The 16,358-nt window shown below is 52.6% G+C and overlaps 1 protein-coding gene across 1 annotated transcript in view; it reads left to right on the top strand.

Annotated features, from left to right (window-relative positions):
- Positions 1-16,358, top strand: part of VANGL1 (VANGL planar cell polarity protein 1) — a 67,315-nt gene that overhangs the window by 17,703 nt on the left and 33,254 nt on the right. Inside the window, exon 4 of the mRNA XM_058302999.2 lies at positions 4,240-4,847. Within this exon, the coding sequence (XP_058158982.1) occupies positions 4,240-4,847 (608 nt within the window). The remainder of the gene's footprint in view (positions 1-4,239; positions 4,848-16,358) is intronic.

The following is a 16,358-nucleotide window of genomic DNA, read 5'->3' as shown; positions in this document are numbered from 1 at the left end:
CTCAGTGTTGGGACGAAGAGGGGCGAGGTTGGCACAGCCCAGCTGGGCACCAGGGAGACATCCGTGAGATAAATGAGGGCCGCACATGCAGGTAACTGGGACGGACACACAGCTGAGTGGGAAAGGCCCTGGCTTTTAAAAAAAAGGAAGAAGTACAGCAAGCCAGGCCGAGGATGAAGGCAGTCCTGCCGAGCTCAGCGTCAAGGGCGTGGTGTGGAGTGGTGGAGGCTGTGACCCCTGGAGAACGCATTTCCTCTAAAGAGGGCAGAGGCTGCTCAGCTCCAGGTACTTGATACCATGTAGGAATGAGGCACAGCATTCCTGGGTCTCACAATTTTTAAGTAAGGCTGGAAACCACCCAGCTTTTAAATATTGGCAATTTATTAATTAAAAAAAAAAACCTGTGTGGGTTCTTCTCTCTGAGCCCTGTATCTCTGGTCAGCCCACCAGACTTAAACAAACATCTGAGCTATATTCAGGAACAAGTTTGCACAGCTCCTGAAATAATATGCATGTCCAGCTTTGCCCCTAGCAAACCAAGTGCTGTAGGCGCCGCTGTCAAGGTAAAAGACGGTAGGTAAGCATGCAGCTGAGTGCCCCTGAAGGGGGTACACGCAGATAGGCCTTTATAAGCGGGTGTGGGGATGGGAATCCTCACAGGGATTGCTCTTCTGCTCCTAAGCTGCAGCTCTGGGTTGACTGGGGCTTCCCTGAGCATTCAGCAAATGCCTTTAGAATCACTGCAGTGCCTTGCCCTGGCTCAGGAGGGCGGGATGGATGGGCGGGTGGGAGGATGGGACCAATTCTAGGATTGTGTGTTTGGACCAGAAGTCTTTCGACCATCCGTGGGTACTGCCGGGGATCATTTCCCTCCTCTTAGATGTGGATTCAGAGGTGCTGTTGGCCCACTGTGAAGGCATTTCTTTCTCTGCAGTTTTTGTCCAGCTCACTGAGAAGTAATTGTTGGTGTTTAGGCCAGCACGATGGGCTAGGAAGAGCATTAAAGGGGCATTTGGAGGCTGTACTGCCCAGTGGCTGCGGGCAGTCTCAACCTTTGTGGGCCTCAGTTTCTTTGTCAGAAAAGTAAGGTATTGGCTATTGGAGTAGAAGGTCTTAGATACTTCTCTTCTAAGGTCCTCAATCTTCAGAGGACCTTCTGGACATCTGCATTTTTTAGGCACACAGATGTAGTACATATTCTCAAAATGGGCCGGGTGTGGAGCTCACAGCTCTATGGGCAGAAAAAAGTGTGGGCAGTATGGTGGTCAACAAAATGACCACAAGGTACTAGAAGTAATTATTTCAACATGGATTGTCAGCTGCATGCTGGGCCCAATACAAAACCTGGAGTCCAAAATTGCCTTCACTAAATAAACTCGGCATAGCTGGTGAATTCACTTTCTATTAAACTGTTGTAAATCTTTGCGTTTCCCCCCAGTGTTACTTGTTTTCCCTTTAAAAAAAAAATTGAAAACCTCTGCTACTATTTATATGAACATTCTGGTACAAGTAAATTTCCACACAGGAAATGAACACATTAAGTGTAGGGTCTGAGTTTTGGCAAAGGCACACTCCCGTATAACCCACAGTCCTGTCAAGGGTAGACATTTCCATCACCTGAGAAAGCACTCTTATGCCCTTCCCAGGCAATCCCTGCTCAGAGTTCCACCTGCTCCAACTGCTCTGATTTCTATCATTGTAGATTAGTTTTGCCTCTTTTAGAACTTAGTTGGGATCATGTACTTTTGTGTTGGGTTTTGTCGGGTTGCCATTCTGATTTTGAGATACATCCCTATTCTGGTGTGTATCAGCAGTTCACTCTTTACTTTTGCTGAGTAGGTGTTCCACTGTGTGAATATACCACAATTTGTTACCCATTCTTCCAGTGGTGCACATTTGGGGTGTACAGCTTTTGTCTATTGGGAACAAAGCTGTTATGAACAATATTGTGTAAGTCTTTTTGTGGACTTATGTTTTCATTTCTTTTCGGTAAAAAAGATGTGGAATGACTAGGCCATACTGTTACTGCATATTTAAATGGATAGGAACCTTTCAGGTAGTTGTCCAAAGCAGTTGTACCGTTTGACACTCCTGCCAGCAAGGTATGCGTGCCCAGTTGCTTCTGGCTGTTGTCACAAACGACATTTTCTCTCGTGGTATGTGATAGCTACAGCTTCCAAGTGAAGAATTATTTATTCATTGGTCAAGAGCTTCTCTACTACCAGCCCTATGTATTCCTTTAATCTTATTATTTTGATCATCATCAGATTTAAGGTTATTTTGTTCTGCCTCTGTCTTGCTGATTCATCTGTTAACTTACCTTAGCTTTCTCTGACTTGATAGTCCCACACATTAATTTCCACCCCCTCTTGCCATTGCTTCTGATGGGTTTTTTTTCCTTGAGATACTGGGGCCAGGGATTGAACTGGGACCTCCTATGTGGGAAGCCTGCATTCAACCACTGAGCCACATTGGCTCCCCGAGCTGGCTTTTTTGTTTGATTGCTTGTTGTTTGTCTTTTATTTTCAGGAGGCACCAGGAACCAAACCTGGGACCTCCTGTGTGGGAAGCAGGTGCTCAACTGCTTGAGCCACATCCACTCCCTGATTATTTTTTTCCTACTTAAACCTCTGAGGCAGAATCTCTTTGGGCCCCTATAGCTCTTTAGTGCCTTACTGCTCTGCTCTACATTGGAACAGTATTGGAAAATATTGGTATGTTGCCAAATGGATAGCAAAATGGCTTAAAGTCTTAGCAGTTGGACCTTGTGATATGAGTAGACTGATTACTCCAACTAGAAAGAGAGCAAGAAAGAGAAATAGCCACCATAATGACCCTGGTTATTTCTGTGCCTTGTTTAGTTTGTCACAAGAACATATGTTTGGGAGGGACTTTTGAGTGATTTTGTTCACAGGTACATTCTTCAATTCTTCTTAGCTTGGTCAGTGAGAGATGTTGTCAAAGAGTGTTAGATGTTAGTATAGTGTAAGCAGGTCTTGAAAATATCACATGCTTTAAAAAGAAATGCGTGAGATGGTGGCGATGGTAGCAAAATGTTGTGAACGTAATTAACAGCACTGAAATACATGTGAATGTGATTAAAGGGGAAATGTTTAGACTGTATATATGGTGACGGAATAAAATTTATTTTTAATCCATGGAATTATTAATACACAGTGTACCCCTAAGTTAAATCATGGACTATAGTTAGTAGTATAATTATAAAAATGTGCTACCATCAATTATAACATGTTCCACCTACCAGTGAAAACTGTTAATAACAGGGTGGGATGACAGGACTCCTGTATTTTATGCATGGATGTTCTGTAAACCCACAACTTCTCTAATAAAGGGGGGGAATGAAATGCGTAGACTAGCAGCAGGCGCATTTTCTGTGTCAACAGCGATGGAAGTTCTCTGGTTAGGCATTAGCTCTTCAGCTCCTGGAGGGCACAGTACCCTCCGCACACAAGTTGGCCTTGTAACCCTTTATGACCCACGGCGAATGGAGAAGAAATGCAGAGGATTTTCTTGCACCTGCAGAGGTGAGTTCTCACGTGGTATTTCCTAACTGCAGGATTGTTTATCCCCGGGCCGGCAGCCCCAGGCCCCTCAGAGCCTCTCGGCATTTCAACACGGGGATGATAATCAGTGTTACTGTAATGAGTCAAAACAGACAGTTAGGTTTTGTTTTCTCTGAACAGGTAATAGAACACATTTTAAAAAAAGGTTTATGTATTTCTCCCTCCCCCTGTTACTTGTGCTCGCTGTCTGCCTTCTGTGTCGTTGTGCACTCTCTGTGTCTGCTCATCTTCTCCTTAGAAGGCACCGGGAACTGACCTTGGGACCTCACACGTGGAGGGAGGTGCTTAATCGCTTGAGTCACCTCCACTCCCTGTTCACTGTGTTTCTCATTGTTTTTCCTCTTTGTGTCTCCTTGTTGCATCATCTTGTCGTGTCAGTTTGCTGCGCCAGCCCTCTGTCTTGCTCGCCCTCTCTGGGAGGCACCGGGAACTGAACCTGGGACCTCCTGTGTGGTCGGCAGGCGCCCGAACGCTTGAGCCACCTCCGCTTCCCTATAGAATATGTTTTGAAATTTTTCACTGGGCGTATGAACGCTAAACAGCTGTCCAGTTGGAAGGGCTGAGTGCCCGTGTCCTAGGAAGCCCCCGTCCCCGGGACGGAGTGGTCGGCCTGCCCCCTGCTGCTCCTCAGCCCCCCTCTCTCCTCCCCCGCCAGGACGACAACTGGGGAGAGACCACCACGGCCATCACGGGCACCTCAGAGCACAGCCTCTCGCAGGAGGACATCGCCAAGATCAGCAAGGACCTGGAGGACAGCGTGGGGCTGGACTGCAGGCGCTCGCTGGGCGTCGCCGTGGCCGCCGCGCTTGGGCTGCTGGTGTTCCTCACCCCGATCGCTTTCCTCCTGCTGCCCCCGCTGCTGTGGCGGGATGAGCTCGAGCCCTGCGGCGCCGTCTGCGAGGGACTCTTCATCTCCGTCACCTTCAAGCTCCTCGTCCTGCTCATCGGGACCTGGGCGCTCTTCTTCCGCCGGCCGCGGGCCGCCGCGCCACGCGTGCTCGTCTTCCGGGCCCTCCTGCTGGTCCTCATCTTCCTTCTTGTGCTTTCCTATTGGCTTTTCTACGGGGTCCGCATCTTGGACGCCCGGGACCGGAACTACCAGGGCATCGTGCAGTACGCGGTGACCCTGGTGGACGCGCTCCTCTTCGTCCACTACCTGGCCATCGTGCTGCTGGAGCTGCGGCAGCTGCAGCCCGTCTTCACACTGCAGGTGGTCCGCTCCGCCGATGGCGAGTCGCGGTTCTACAGCTCGGGGCACCTCAGGTAAGCGCGCCACGGGCGAGGTGGGACGGGGCCCCCGCGCCTCGTGGGGGGAGAGCTGTCCTCGTCGCTGGAAGCCGGGCGCCAGCCCTGGGCCGACTCTCCTCCTTCTGGTGTCAGAGGAGCCGCGCGGGTCCAGGGGGGCGTGGGGCGTCCCTGCACCGTGACCGTGCTGGCCCGGGAGTGGGGTGGAGCAGCTCCTTGGTCTCGCCCACCGGAGATTTGGCTGTGTCTGTTCTCAGCGTGGTCGGCAGCCCCGAGGGGGTGGAGAAAGGAGGCGCACAGGGACGGCGGCTGACCTCGCCCCCGAAATTGGCCTGTGGACACTGAGTAGGGGGCTCCAGAGTTCTGCTTTGCTCAACACCTGGATGCCCTGTTGTTCCACTGTAGTTATTAATTGCACCCTCTTTCCCCATTCCCAGAGGTCTTGGTTTGGCCAGTAAATACATGGTCACCCTAGTGACCCTCTAGTAAAAAGTCAAATGTAGATGAGAGACTCTGAATGTGTAGGGATGAGTGTCTTAAAAATATCGGCTTGAGTAAAAGAGATCGATTAGGGTGTCATACTTTACATCTGTGCAGAAAATATATTCTGTGGTTAAGGCTGAGGATCATCGTTAATTTTCACTTCCCTTACACACTTTGTGTGGACTCGTCTTCACAGACCCCCCGACGCGATCTAACTAATCCCCGTGTTACAGATGAGGACACTGAACCCAGAGGTTTAAGTAACACGCACAGAATGAAACGGCTAGCCTCGCCTCGGGTTCACTCGGACCGCCGGCAGCCACGGCTGGCTCGGTGCTCCCATGACAGCCTCCTTTGCTTTGGGCCAGTGGCCTGTTTTTTCCCATTTTCTGTGAACTCCCTGGGAATAGGGGCTGGACAGCCTCTGTGCCCAGCGTGGAGCACGGCCCGGAGTTGGCCTCAGGCAGTCACCGCATGAAGGAATAAGCTGGCGTGTCTGACTTCCAAGCACGGGGCTCTTCTGCCTCCTTAGGCAATATGTGCCGGTCGGTGTAACCTGCTTGGCGCGTGGTGAGGGCTTAGCAAGTTGGAGCTATTACTGCCGTGGTGTTGGAGTTGGCAGAGCGGCTGAGATCAGCCAGGGCCCCTCAGTGGGCATCGGAACAGTTGGCTTTGTCGTGCGTTTGGCTGGGACACAGACACGTGGCCCAGCCCGCCTGGAAGGTCAGGTCCCACTGCCAGACCAGCTCAGGCCGCTCCGCATTCCTCCAGCGCAGCCCGTACCACCTGAGGACTGGATGCTTTATTGCTCGCGGGAACTGCCACCCTGACAGATGCATCAGGGAAGAGGTTTCTTTCAGGCAAGAATCTGGTGTCTCGTGTTCTTTGCCGATGCCTGCAGGGCTCTGAAGGCAAACGGGTCACCGGCATTTATCAGTCTCCGATGACTTTCTTTCCAACCATGTTTTACGTTGGAGAATGGCCAGGCAGACTTGGGTTGAATGTGTGCCATACATTGGGTTGAATGTGTGCAGAGCCTGGGGCTGGGGCTCTGGGGACTGAGGGGTGGCCGCCTCCAAAGCTCTGTGTCGGAGCTTCTGGGCAGAAGAGCGTCGCAACCCAGGGAAGGGAGATAGCTGCTGAGACAGTCTTGGGGACAAGGTGTTGGAACACGGGCGTGGATTTCGGGCAGCAGCAGCAGCAAAAAAAGCCCCGTGCGAAGCAGATCTCAATCAGGACAGGTTTTGCTGGTGGTTAGGGCAGTGGAGGGAAATCTGGCGTTGGCCACAGTGGAAATCAGCAGCACTGGGGACGCTACGGCGGTGTCGTAGCCAGGCGCAAGGTCTGCCGTGGTTTGGGTTCTGCTCTTTGGAGCGGCAGCCCGAGGCGGTGTGAATCGAGGCTGTGGAGGTGGAGAAGGAGGAGCGGTCTTCTCACCAGCTGGACCAGGGGCGCTGGGTCCAACCTGCCCTCCACGGGCTTCCCCGTTGGTGGGATGAGAGCTCTGCTCTTCCCTGGAAGACTGGTTGCTCTGCACAGGAGACTGGGATGGGGCTTGGGAGTGGGGGTGTCGGGGGAAACAGCCCCAGGAAGGTCTGCCTGCTCCTTGGCAGCAGCCCTGGGCTCTCTGCACCCCTCTGCTGGTGAGGGGTGGGAGACGCAGACCTGATGGGGCTGCGTCACCTGAAGGCCAGTTGCAGACCTCTCAGTCTGTCCTCACCGTGACCAGCAGCTGCCGGTTTGCACTTGCTAACGCCGATGCCAGCAACCCCAGCTCCCCCCCGGGGACACCCAGAGGGTGGCAAGTAGCCAGCAACCCTGGGAGGGGGGCCTTTTGGGGTGGTCCTGGATCTTAACTCCGCTCTTCTGGCTTCCTCCTCCCCCTGCCTGTTAACCGGGCTCGCTTTGTCCCTCACATCGAGACCCCTGGGTGACGGGGGAAGGACGGCTGGGGACGGGAAGGTCTTGGCTCACACGTGGAGTGGCCGGGCAGGGCCGGGTCCCCGTGTGGCAGGCCAGTCCGCGAAAGCTGGGGCAGCCTTGGCGCCCGTCCCTGCTGGCGTTGTGTGGGCTCCGTCACCCGCCGGTCCTCGGGCTAAATTTGATCTAAACCCAGCTGGTGACGGGAAGCGTCACTGGGCAAGAAACAGAACTTGTAAGCGCCTTTTATGCACTGTAGAAACTGACAGGAGGGATGGGGGAGCTGGAATAGACCAAAGAGTGGGTTTCGGGGACCTGAATAAATAGCCCCCATCGGACCCAGCCAGAATCACCAGCCGCCCCCCTCTGCCCTTTAAGGCCCTAAGCTCGGCCCCCCACGCGGAGGGGCAGAGGTACGGTAGGTTCTTTCTTCTGTTTTCAAAGATGATTCTTATTGAACTGACAAGCTATTTTCGAGCCCAAAGGATGCCTTCTTTTTCTTTGTTTGAAAATAGGCTTCTCGTTAGCTCTCATCATGGGTCCTCTCTGAGGCCCGGCTTGTTGGCAGAACTGGACTTTGGGGTTTATTTGAAAACTTTCAGAAATATGAAGGCTGCTGTCCTGGAAAGCGAGTTACCGTAAATAGACTAGGATGCATCCTGACCTTTGCACGGTGCCTTTGGGGTGACAAAGGGCTCTTCACATGTTCAGTCTCCTGCACTCCTGCTTGCCTGGCACGTGGCAGGCACCGGCGAGGAATCGCGCAGGTGATGTCGTGGTGTCTCCACTTACAGGGGAGGGTCCTGGGCTGCAGCTCAAAGCCACAAGGGCCAGGCAGCCTCCTGTTGCATTACGCCCCTTGCCCCACTGTACTTCCTACAGCACCTGGTGTCAGCATGGCTGTTGTCACTTGTCACTTTTCTTGGTCCCTTTTCTCACACTGAGTTGCTAACTTTTCTAGGAATCGAAGTAGGGTGGGTGATTAGCATCAAAGTTAGGAATCTGACTGATGCAGTACTCATGTGAGCGGAACACGCTGGGTTCTGGGCTTCTAGGATCTGGGCTTATGTCATATAAAAGAATTTAAGGACACTCCATAGGGTAGGCAGGGGAGTAAGGAGTTTATTAAGGAACAAGAAAAGAAAAACACGGGAAGTGGATGTGGCTCAAGCAATTGAGCTACCGCCTACCATATGGGAGGTCCTGGGTTCAGTTTCTGGTGCCTCCTAAAGATGACAAGCAAGGCAGTGAACTGATGTGACCGACTGGTGCAGCGAGCTGATGCAACAAAGTGATGCAACAAAAAGAGACACAAGGAGGAAAACACAATGCGAGATAAAGCAAGGAGTGGCGGTGGCACAAGCGATTAGGCACCACCTCCCTCCCACATGGGAGGCCCTGGGTTTAGTTCCTGTGTCTCCAAAAAGGAGATGAGCATAAAATGAACAGAAATAGCAAGCTCCAACAGTGAGAGGTGGGGGTGGGGGGGAATAAATAAATAAAATAAATCTTAAAAAAAAAAGAAAAACAGTGCACAATCTGAGACGTTGCAGGTGTGCCACAGGGTGAGACGCACGTGGGGCCCCGGGTTTAGCCTTTAAGAACCTCCCTCCTCCCCCTTCCTAACGTTGGGGAGGGGCCCCAGCTGTTCGCTCTTCTGATTGGTTGCCTTACAATCCCCCCAGGGGACCCGTGGGGAGGCCTGCTGTTTGGAGGTATCCGGGGATTCCCCTCGACCCCAGAAAGAGATCCAAATGGGTCCTCGTGGCCGGGGTCTGTGCAGCTGCCTCCGTGGCAGGGGGCTTCCGGGCGGGGTCTCGTGGCCTGTCCCCTGCCCGCCGTGTTCCCCGCCGGCCTCGGCTGCCTGCCCTCTTTCCCTGCACTAACCTGCCTCACTCAGAAGAGGGAAGAAACCCAGGAGAGACGGAAAAAATGCCACTTAATTTTCCTAATTAATAGTTTCTCAGTTTTGAAGTCTTTAAAGGCAAATACTGGGACCACTGGCACATGGAAGGCGGGATCTGGGATATAGAACCAGAGTGACGATAAGAACCTAGCGAACGCGGACACCGTCCTGTGTCCCAGGCCTCTTCTCGGCGCTTAGCAGGTGGCTCGTTCAATCTTCACAACCATCCAGTGAGGAAAGTACTGGTGTCCCCGTTTGCAGGGGGAGAAACTGAGGCACAGGGAAATCAAGTTGCCTCAGTGCGCGCCGTCTGCAGTGGGGGAGCCGTGACTTGAGCCCGGGTTGTCTGGTTCAGGAGTGAGCGTGGCCTCCTCCCCGTCCTGCCGGCCTCTGAGCTGAGCGTTTCCGTCCAGGTCACTGCCCCGAGAACGCACCGACAGGCACGTGAGCATTTCCTAGGTGTTTGCCCTGTGCCAGGCCAGTGGGCGCTAATGTTGTGTAAGCTCTGTATTTCACTTAATCTCTCAGTTCTGGAAAGAAGGGAGTGAAGAGGACGTCAGTGGCCGGCTGCGCTCTGCGGGCCACGCCTTAGCCCGCGGGTTCTGTCAGTCAGTCAGCAAACAGAACCAGTGCTTAGAACCACTGGAGGGGTCGAGCCTTTGGCCCGCGACCTTAAGCCTCCAGCCTCTGTGGACATGATATGCTTCCTGTGTCGTAGAGCGGAGCTCTGTAACCTCTCGCTGTGTAACTCCCGCCCCGCAGCGCAGGGGCTTAAAGCCACCACCCTTGTATCTATCGATGCTCCTAGTTCTGCCTGAGAGGACGCTCCGCCGGGAGCTTCCTCCGCTGTGTGAGCGCACCTGCTCACCTGCGGAGTCAGCCTGCGCGCATCTGCTCACCTGCGGAGTCAGCCTGCGCGCACCTGCTCACCTGCGGAGTCAGCCTGCGTGCACCTGCTCACCTGCGGAGTCAGCCGGGGCTGGGCGCTCTCCTCTCGTGACTCTGAGGCTCTCTTCCCACCCTACATGAGGCCTCTCCTCGTTGTTCCCTTGTTAGGGTAATAACTGGACTTCTCACGTGGAGACTCGGTGCCTCCCAAGAGCACAAAAATGCTTCCAGGCCCTCCTGGTCCAGCCTTGCTCCCGCCTCGTGAGCGTGGGCAAAGCAGGCCACGGGCTCAGGCCACGTTTACGCCGATTTAAGACAGGATGGGAACGCTGCCCACTGGGGCCCATCGGTGTGCTCTTCATTCTTACTTTGCATAAAGCTCTGGCAGATTTAATTGTTTCTATACCTCAAAGTCCAGAAGTAACAGACGAGGTGGGTGGGGTGGGAGCTGCTCTGAGGAGGCTGGAGAACGTCAGTGGAAAGTGATAGCCGTGATAGTCGCCAGCAAAGGAGAAAGGCAGGAAAAGGACAAAGGCAGCTATCACCCCCACTCCCCTGGGAAAGCTGTCTTTGAACAATGACCCATTCTTTAAGACTTTCATATTGCTAAAGCTCTATTGTTCCTAACTCAGCCCCAGGTTTTAATGATTTGGTTTTAACTAGTTGGTTGGGATTTAAGCTCGCTTTATCCATCGAGACTGAGACTTATCTTATAAATTGGCGTTCACCGTGGCCTTTTTTATCGAAGGTCTGGTTACTGATCACAGACTCCTGGGCTTTTGAAGAAGTGATTCTTCGAATGCTTTTCAAACAGTGGAGGTTTATGACTCTGCATGATTGTCGCATTGTGTTGAAAAAAGAACATTGCACTCACTGTAACGTCTGCTCCCGCAGCCCCCGGAACCCACGGGGGTCACAGCTCAAGCCTGAGGAAACAAAGCTCCTGCTGTCCTCCCTGCAGCTCACTCCCGCGTCCTCCCAACTGGAGTGGGAGCCTTGCTTCTCTCAGCGGCACTCTGGTTTCTAGTTAGGACAGAGAAAGCGCGCGTCCCCTGGGTGGGTTGAAGTTAACCGCGGTAATTCTAGGACACACCCAGCTCCCCTGGAAAGTCTGTGTCTGCCATTCCCGGTCAAGTCGTAACCCGGCCAGCGTGACCACCCCGCCGGGCAGCCTCGGCCGCCACGCTGGGCTGTGGGCCCTCCCTCCCGTGTTCCAGGCTGACACCGATACCTGGGGAGGGCCCCGAGCCATTGGCCGTGATACCGGGCAGTATTTTCAGATGACCCCGGAGCTTTTGGTTCCTGTCGTTTGCAGCCATGGTTTTAGTGCGTTCTAATTTTCAGCACCATATGTTGTTACTTACATAACTCCTTTTCAGTAAAGATATTTTGTAAGCTCTGCCAGCCCCCCTCCTCGCCCCTTCTCCCTAAGAAAGCAGAGGATAAAAACCCTGTGGGAGCCAAAACGGACTCGGCGGGAAAGGCTTCTGCCCAGGTCCGCTGGGCGGTTGGAGACTTTGGGAGGCAGGAGCGGAGCTGCCGTTGGTGGTTGGCGCCTGCGGTGCTTCCTAAAAGTGCCTTTAATGAGCGTGGAAGGTGCTGGACACTGAGCCCTGGTGTTTGCACAGCTGCCTCCCTGCAGCAGCCGCGGCCTGGAGGGCGTCCCCCCCCTGGCTGAGGCACGGAGGGGCAGCCCCTCTCAGAGCCGGCGGCAAAGAGGCCGAGGCCAAGGCCAAGCCCGGGACAGGAAAGCTGGTGTCGGCCGCCTTGCCCGGGGCCGGACAGCAGGGAGGTGGCCCGCACGCCTTCGGGGCTGTGCTGTCCCTTCCCCTGAAGGGCTGGGGCTGGGGGCGGGCCAGGGTTCTCCTCACACTCCCGGAGTCAGTGGGCATGACCTGGTCCGGGACGCGGCGGGGGCTACCCCTTGCTCGAGGAAGCAGCTGCGCAGCGGCCCGCCCCTTGTCGCACGGCCCCCCTCTCCTGTGCATCCAGCCTGGCCCCGTCTCCACGAGCAGAGATCGGTCAGACGGGCCGGCCTTAGGCTCCGGGCTCTGGGTCGGGTGTTCCTGTAGCTTCCCCGGGGCCAGAGGTGCTGTGTGGAGGACCGTGAGGCAGGATGAGGGCCCCCTCGGTGGGTCGGGAGATGCCCTTCACCCCTGTAAATACACTTCTTAGGGAACACACGTCACCCAGCATCCAGAGCCCGCGGCTGTCTTTGATCCTGGCGTCTGCGACGTTGGTCTTTGTGGGATTTTCTAATTTAAAACTTCGAGCAACACTCTTGCCCAGTGTATCGTGGCTGGCCCCCCTTTTGGGCCCGCCCTCCACCGTCATCCTTATCCTTTTAAGAGCACCATGGATCTTCAAAATTCTAGTTAAGTTTGTTTCTTACAGAATCAACACCTTGTTAGCTATGCGGGGATTTCATCCAGTTCCGGCCAGGGTGCCAGACCCGGCTTCCCTCAGCCACAATAGAGGTTTATGCCCTGTCAGGCAGGGACTGCTGCCCCAACCAGCAGGACGTAACTAGAGAAGAATGACCATCGCCACTCTGAACCCCCTTAAGATAAGGGCGTGGACTCTCTGGGGGAGGGAGGTTGAGGCAGGTTAGAACAGGAAAGTGAGAAGATGAGCCACAACATGGCCGACAGACAGCATGGCCGACAGACAGCATGGCGGAGACCTTGACCTTGAGGTCCCAGTTGGGGCTCTTTCTGGGCCAAGAGGAGTTTCCGATATTCCACACAGGCCTCACCATTGGCTCCCACCCTTGGTGGGGTAACCAGTAACATCTGGAGCCCCTCTTCCTAGTGTTAGCAAGGGGAGGAGTAATTGATAGCTTAAAAGGTGACCCCACAAGCTGAAGTCTGCTTTCTTTGCCTAAAAGAGCCCTCACCAAATCTCGGTGCATATTTCCAGCCTTCTCTCCCATTTCTCAGCAAGCCCATTTCTCAAAAAATTATTTTTAGTGGCCTAACTAAGAAAAGAAACTTGGGGCAAGCTAAATTTCCACCCAGGCCTGGGTAGGCGCGGCATGGGTTGGACCGGGCAGGGGGATGGCGACGTGGTGGGGGGTGCTGCCGCGTGGAAGCAGGATTGCGAATTCTCCAGACAGGCTGGCAACAGCTCAGAGGAAGGGTCTCTCGTAGGCACCCCCAGTGCAGGGGGAGGTCTGCAGGGGGTGACCAGCTCCCTGGGTCATCTGCTTAGAAAGAGGCTCCTCTGTCAGGGTTGCCCCTCAGGACAGATGTCATGGGCAGAGTGTCCTGGTGGGTCATGGCTGTATGCCCGAGAGGAAGGGGAGCACGCCTCTGACAGCTTTCGTTGTTTAGTGCCTGAGACCAAAAGAAGCCGGTCATTGCCAGTAGCGGGTGGCCACTTCCATCTCACAGGCTCTTCCTCGTGCTCATAGAGTGGGCTTCTCTTGGTGTGGGTTAGAGCGGGTGTTTTCCAGGGTCATTCTGTATTACTTAAAGAGGGCACAATAGAAGGTGTGGAGAGGTGCTGTGAGATGTGGGTTTTCCCCCAGTCTGCACTTCCATGACGACCAAGTCCTGCTGATTCTACCGCCTTCGAGGTTTGGAGTTGGATACACTGGGGTTCCAGTCCCATTTTCTTCATCCTTCAGTGGGGATACGCTGCAGAGCTGTGCACAGCCTGATACTCAGCCCGTAGGTCAGGGACACTTTCCAGCTTGTGAATACTGACTAAAACAACTTGGTCACCAAAGCCTCCAAGTAGCTCAGAAGCCAGCCACCCCGACAAGCCAGGGCCATTGGCACCTTCCATACTGGGGTGGAGACACCAGTAACACCAGAGGAGCTTGCAGGGCGAGCAGGACAGATCGCTGCGTTTCTCCTCTCTGGTGATGGGCAGTGCGCCTTAACTTCTCAAGGGCTCAAGCAGCAAGTGCTTGCCTCCTGCTCTATAACGAGAAAGCCCCAGAAAATCCAATGTGTTTCTCTAGATCATTTGCAGTCTAACCCAAACCTGTCCGTAAACACAAACTAATTCCAGTTTTGGTCCCTCCTCCTCAAGGAGATCGTTGCCAGTTATCTGTGAACGATTCCTGTAAGCTGACTTCTCAATTGCAGCTGTAGGACAAACATTTTCATTAAAAGGCAGACAGGTCAGAAGATAGAAACCTGGTCACTGGCATCCGGGAGTAATTATATTTGCTTCCCTGGGGCTCGCGTGAATGTTGCCGCAAGTGGCCCCCGACTCTTCCATCAGAGAGAAGTCAGTCTATCTTCAAGTCCTGGGAACGGTGGAGCCACGGATTCAGGTAGATGTAGCTCCTGCTGATTCTTCTTGGGAGAGACAGCAATCAAATACAACGGGGTGGGCAGCGGGCTCTCACGGGCTGGGCGTTTTCACAAAAAGCTGGATTGACTTTCATTTCGGGTCCTGCATTTTAGAGTTTTTGCAAAGACCTGGAAGCAGGCTCCCAAAGGCAGCTTCCTGCACGGGCACACCGTGAGGAGGGGGTGACCCTGGTACCTGGTGGCCTTTCTCACCAGCATCCTGTGGTCTTCCCAGCCTGCTCTGCCCCTGCCCACGCCCTCCAGGCTCCGGCCCCACCTGTTCCCTCCTCCCCCTTGCTTGCCCCCGCTCTTTCCTCCCTCTTGCTCTCATCCTTGCCATTTATCTGGAGCCTCAGTCCTGCTGACTTGAGCCCGGCCTTGCCCTTCACCTGCTGCCAGTCTTGCCCCGTTGCTCGCACCCTAGACGCTTAGGAGGGTTCTGGAGTCCTCACCTTTACAGCCATGTCCACAAGGACCTTTTTCATCCTTTAAAGACTTACCTAGAAAACTCAGCACGGCCTCATTAGCAGAAGGGTCCTCTGTCACAGGCTCTGTCACGTGCTCTGCCAGAGCCCTCAGGCTGTACCTCCTTCTTGGGAGCTGTCACCAGAAGGTCTTGTTGCATTCACATCAGAGCAGGTGCTCGTAGTTCATAACTGCCTTTGGCTGGGGTTGGGTAGCTAGATACTAGGGTATTTTTATGAGTGTCAGTATCCCCTAGTTGGATCACAGAGTTACGAGTACTTCCCCTGAAAGGAGGTCTCTGCATATTTTACTCTGTGACTGCGTAACTCTTTTTAGTGCTTTTTCTGTCAGCACATGCCTCGTAATCAGAATAATGACCACTGGCCTACAGGTGGGGCATTAGCAGGCTAATTGTGTTCACGTGTTTCACCCAGGAAGGAAGCCATTTTTGTGATGGACCTAAAGGGATTACATTCATATTTGAAAAGAAGCTAGCTAAAACTTGAAAAGGCTTATTTTCCCTTTCTCTGGGAGAATTTCATAAGAGAAGTTGTTCTGCGATTTTCCTCTAGTATCTTTATCTGCCTTTGGCATTAGGGCAATGTTGGCCTCATAGAATGACTTAGGTAGTGTTTCTTCTTGTTCACATTTTTCAGAGAGTGTGAGTAGGACTGGTATTACTTCTTGGAATGATTAGTAGGATTCACCTGGGAAGCCTTCTGGTCCTGGGCTTTGCTTTGTTGGCAGGTTTTTGATGACTGGTTCAGTTTCTTTAATTGTAATTGGTCTGTTGAGATCTGTTTCTCCTAGAGTCAGTGTAGGTTGTTTGTGTGTTTCTATTTATCCATTTCAAGTATACTGTCTAATTTGTTGGCGTGCAGTGTTCAAAATATTCACTTATGATCCCTTTTGTTTCTGTGGAGTCAGTAGTAATACTCCCCCATTTATGATTTTATTTGCATCTTCTGTCTTATATTCTTGTCAGTCTAGCTAAGGGTTTACCATTTCTATTGATCCTTTCAAAGAACCAAATTTGGTTTTGTTGATGTTCTCTATTTTTTATTTTCTATTTTTTATTTTGGTGTTAATCTTTATTATTTCTTTCCTTCTGCTTGCTTTGGGTTTGATTTGCTATTCTTTTTCAAGTTCCTCCAGGTATACAATTAAATCTTTGACTTTAGTTCTTTCTTCTTTTCTAATATAAGTGTTTAGGACTCTAAATTTCTTTCTCAGCATTGTCTTCACTGTGTCTCATAAGGTTTTTTTAAAATATATTTTTATTGAAATATTCATACACGAGCATGCATAAACAATAACTGTATAGTAAAGGTTGTGAACTTACAAAATAAACATGTATTATAACATGCAGGGGTCTCATACATCACCCTTCCTCCAACACCTTGCATTGTCGTGAAACATTTGTTACAAGAGCATCATCAAAATATTATCATAACTCTAGTCCCTGTCTTACATTTGGTGTATTTTTCCCCCAACCCACCCTATCTTTTTAAAAATAAATTTTCATTACAGAGGTGTAAACTTGCAGAACAGTCATGCACATGT

Source organism: Dasypus novemcinctus, chromosome 9 (genome assembly GCF_030445035.2).
Source record: "Dasypus novemcinctus isolate mDasNov1 chromosome 9, mDasNov1.1.hap2, whole genome shotgun sequence".
Taxonomy (NCBI): Eukaryota; Metazoa; Chordata; class Mammalia; order Cingulata; family Dasypodidae; genus Dasypus; species Dasypus novemcinctus.
This window is presented reverse-complemented; position numbering and strand designations above follow the sequence as displayed.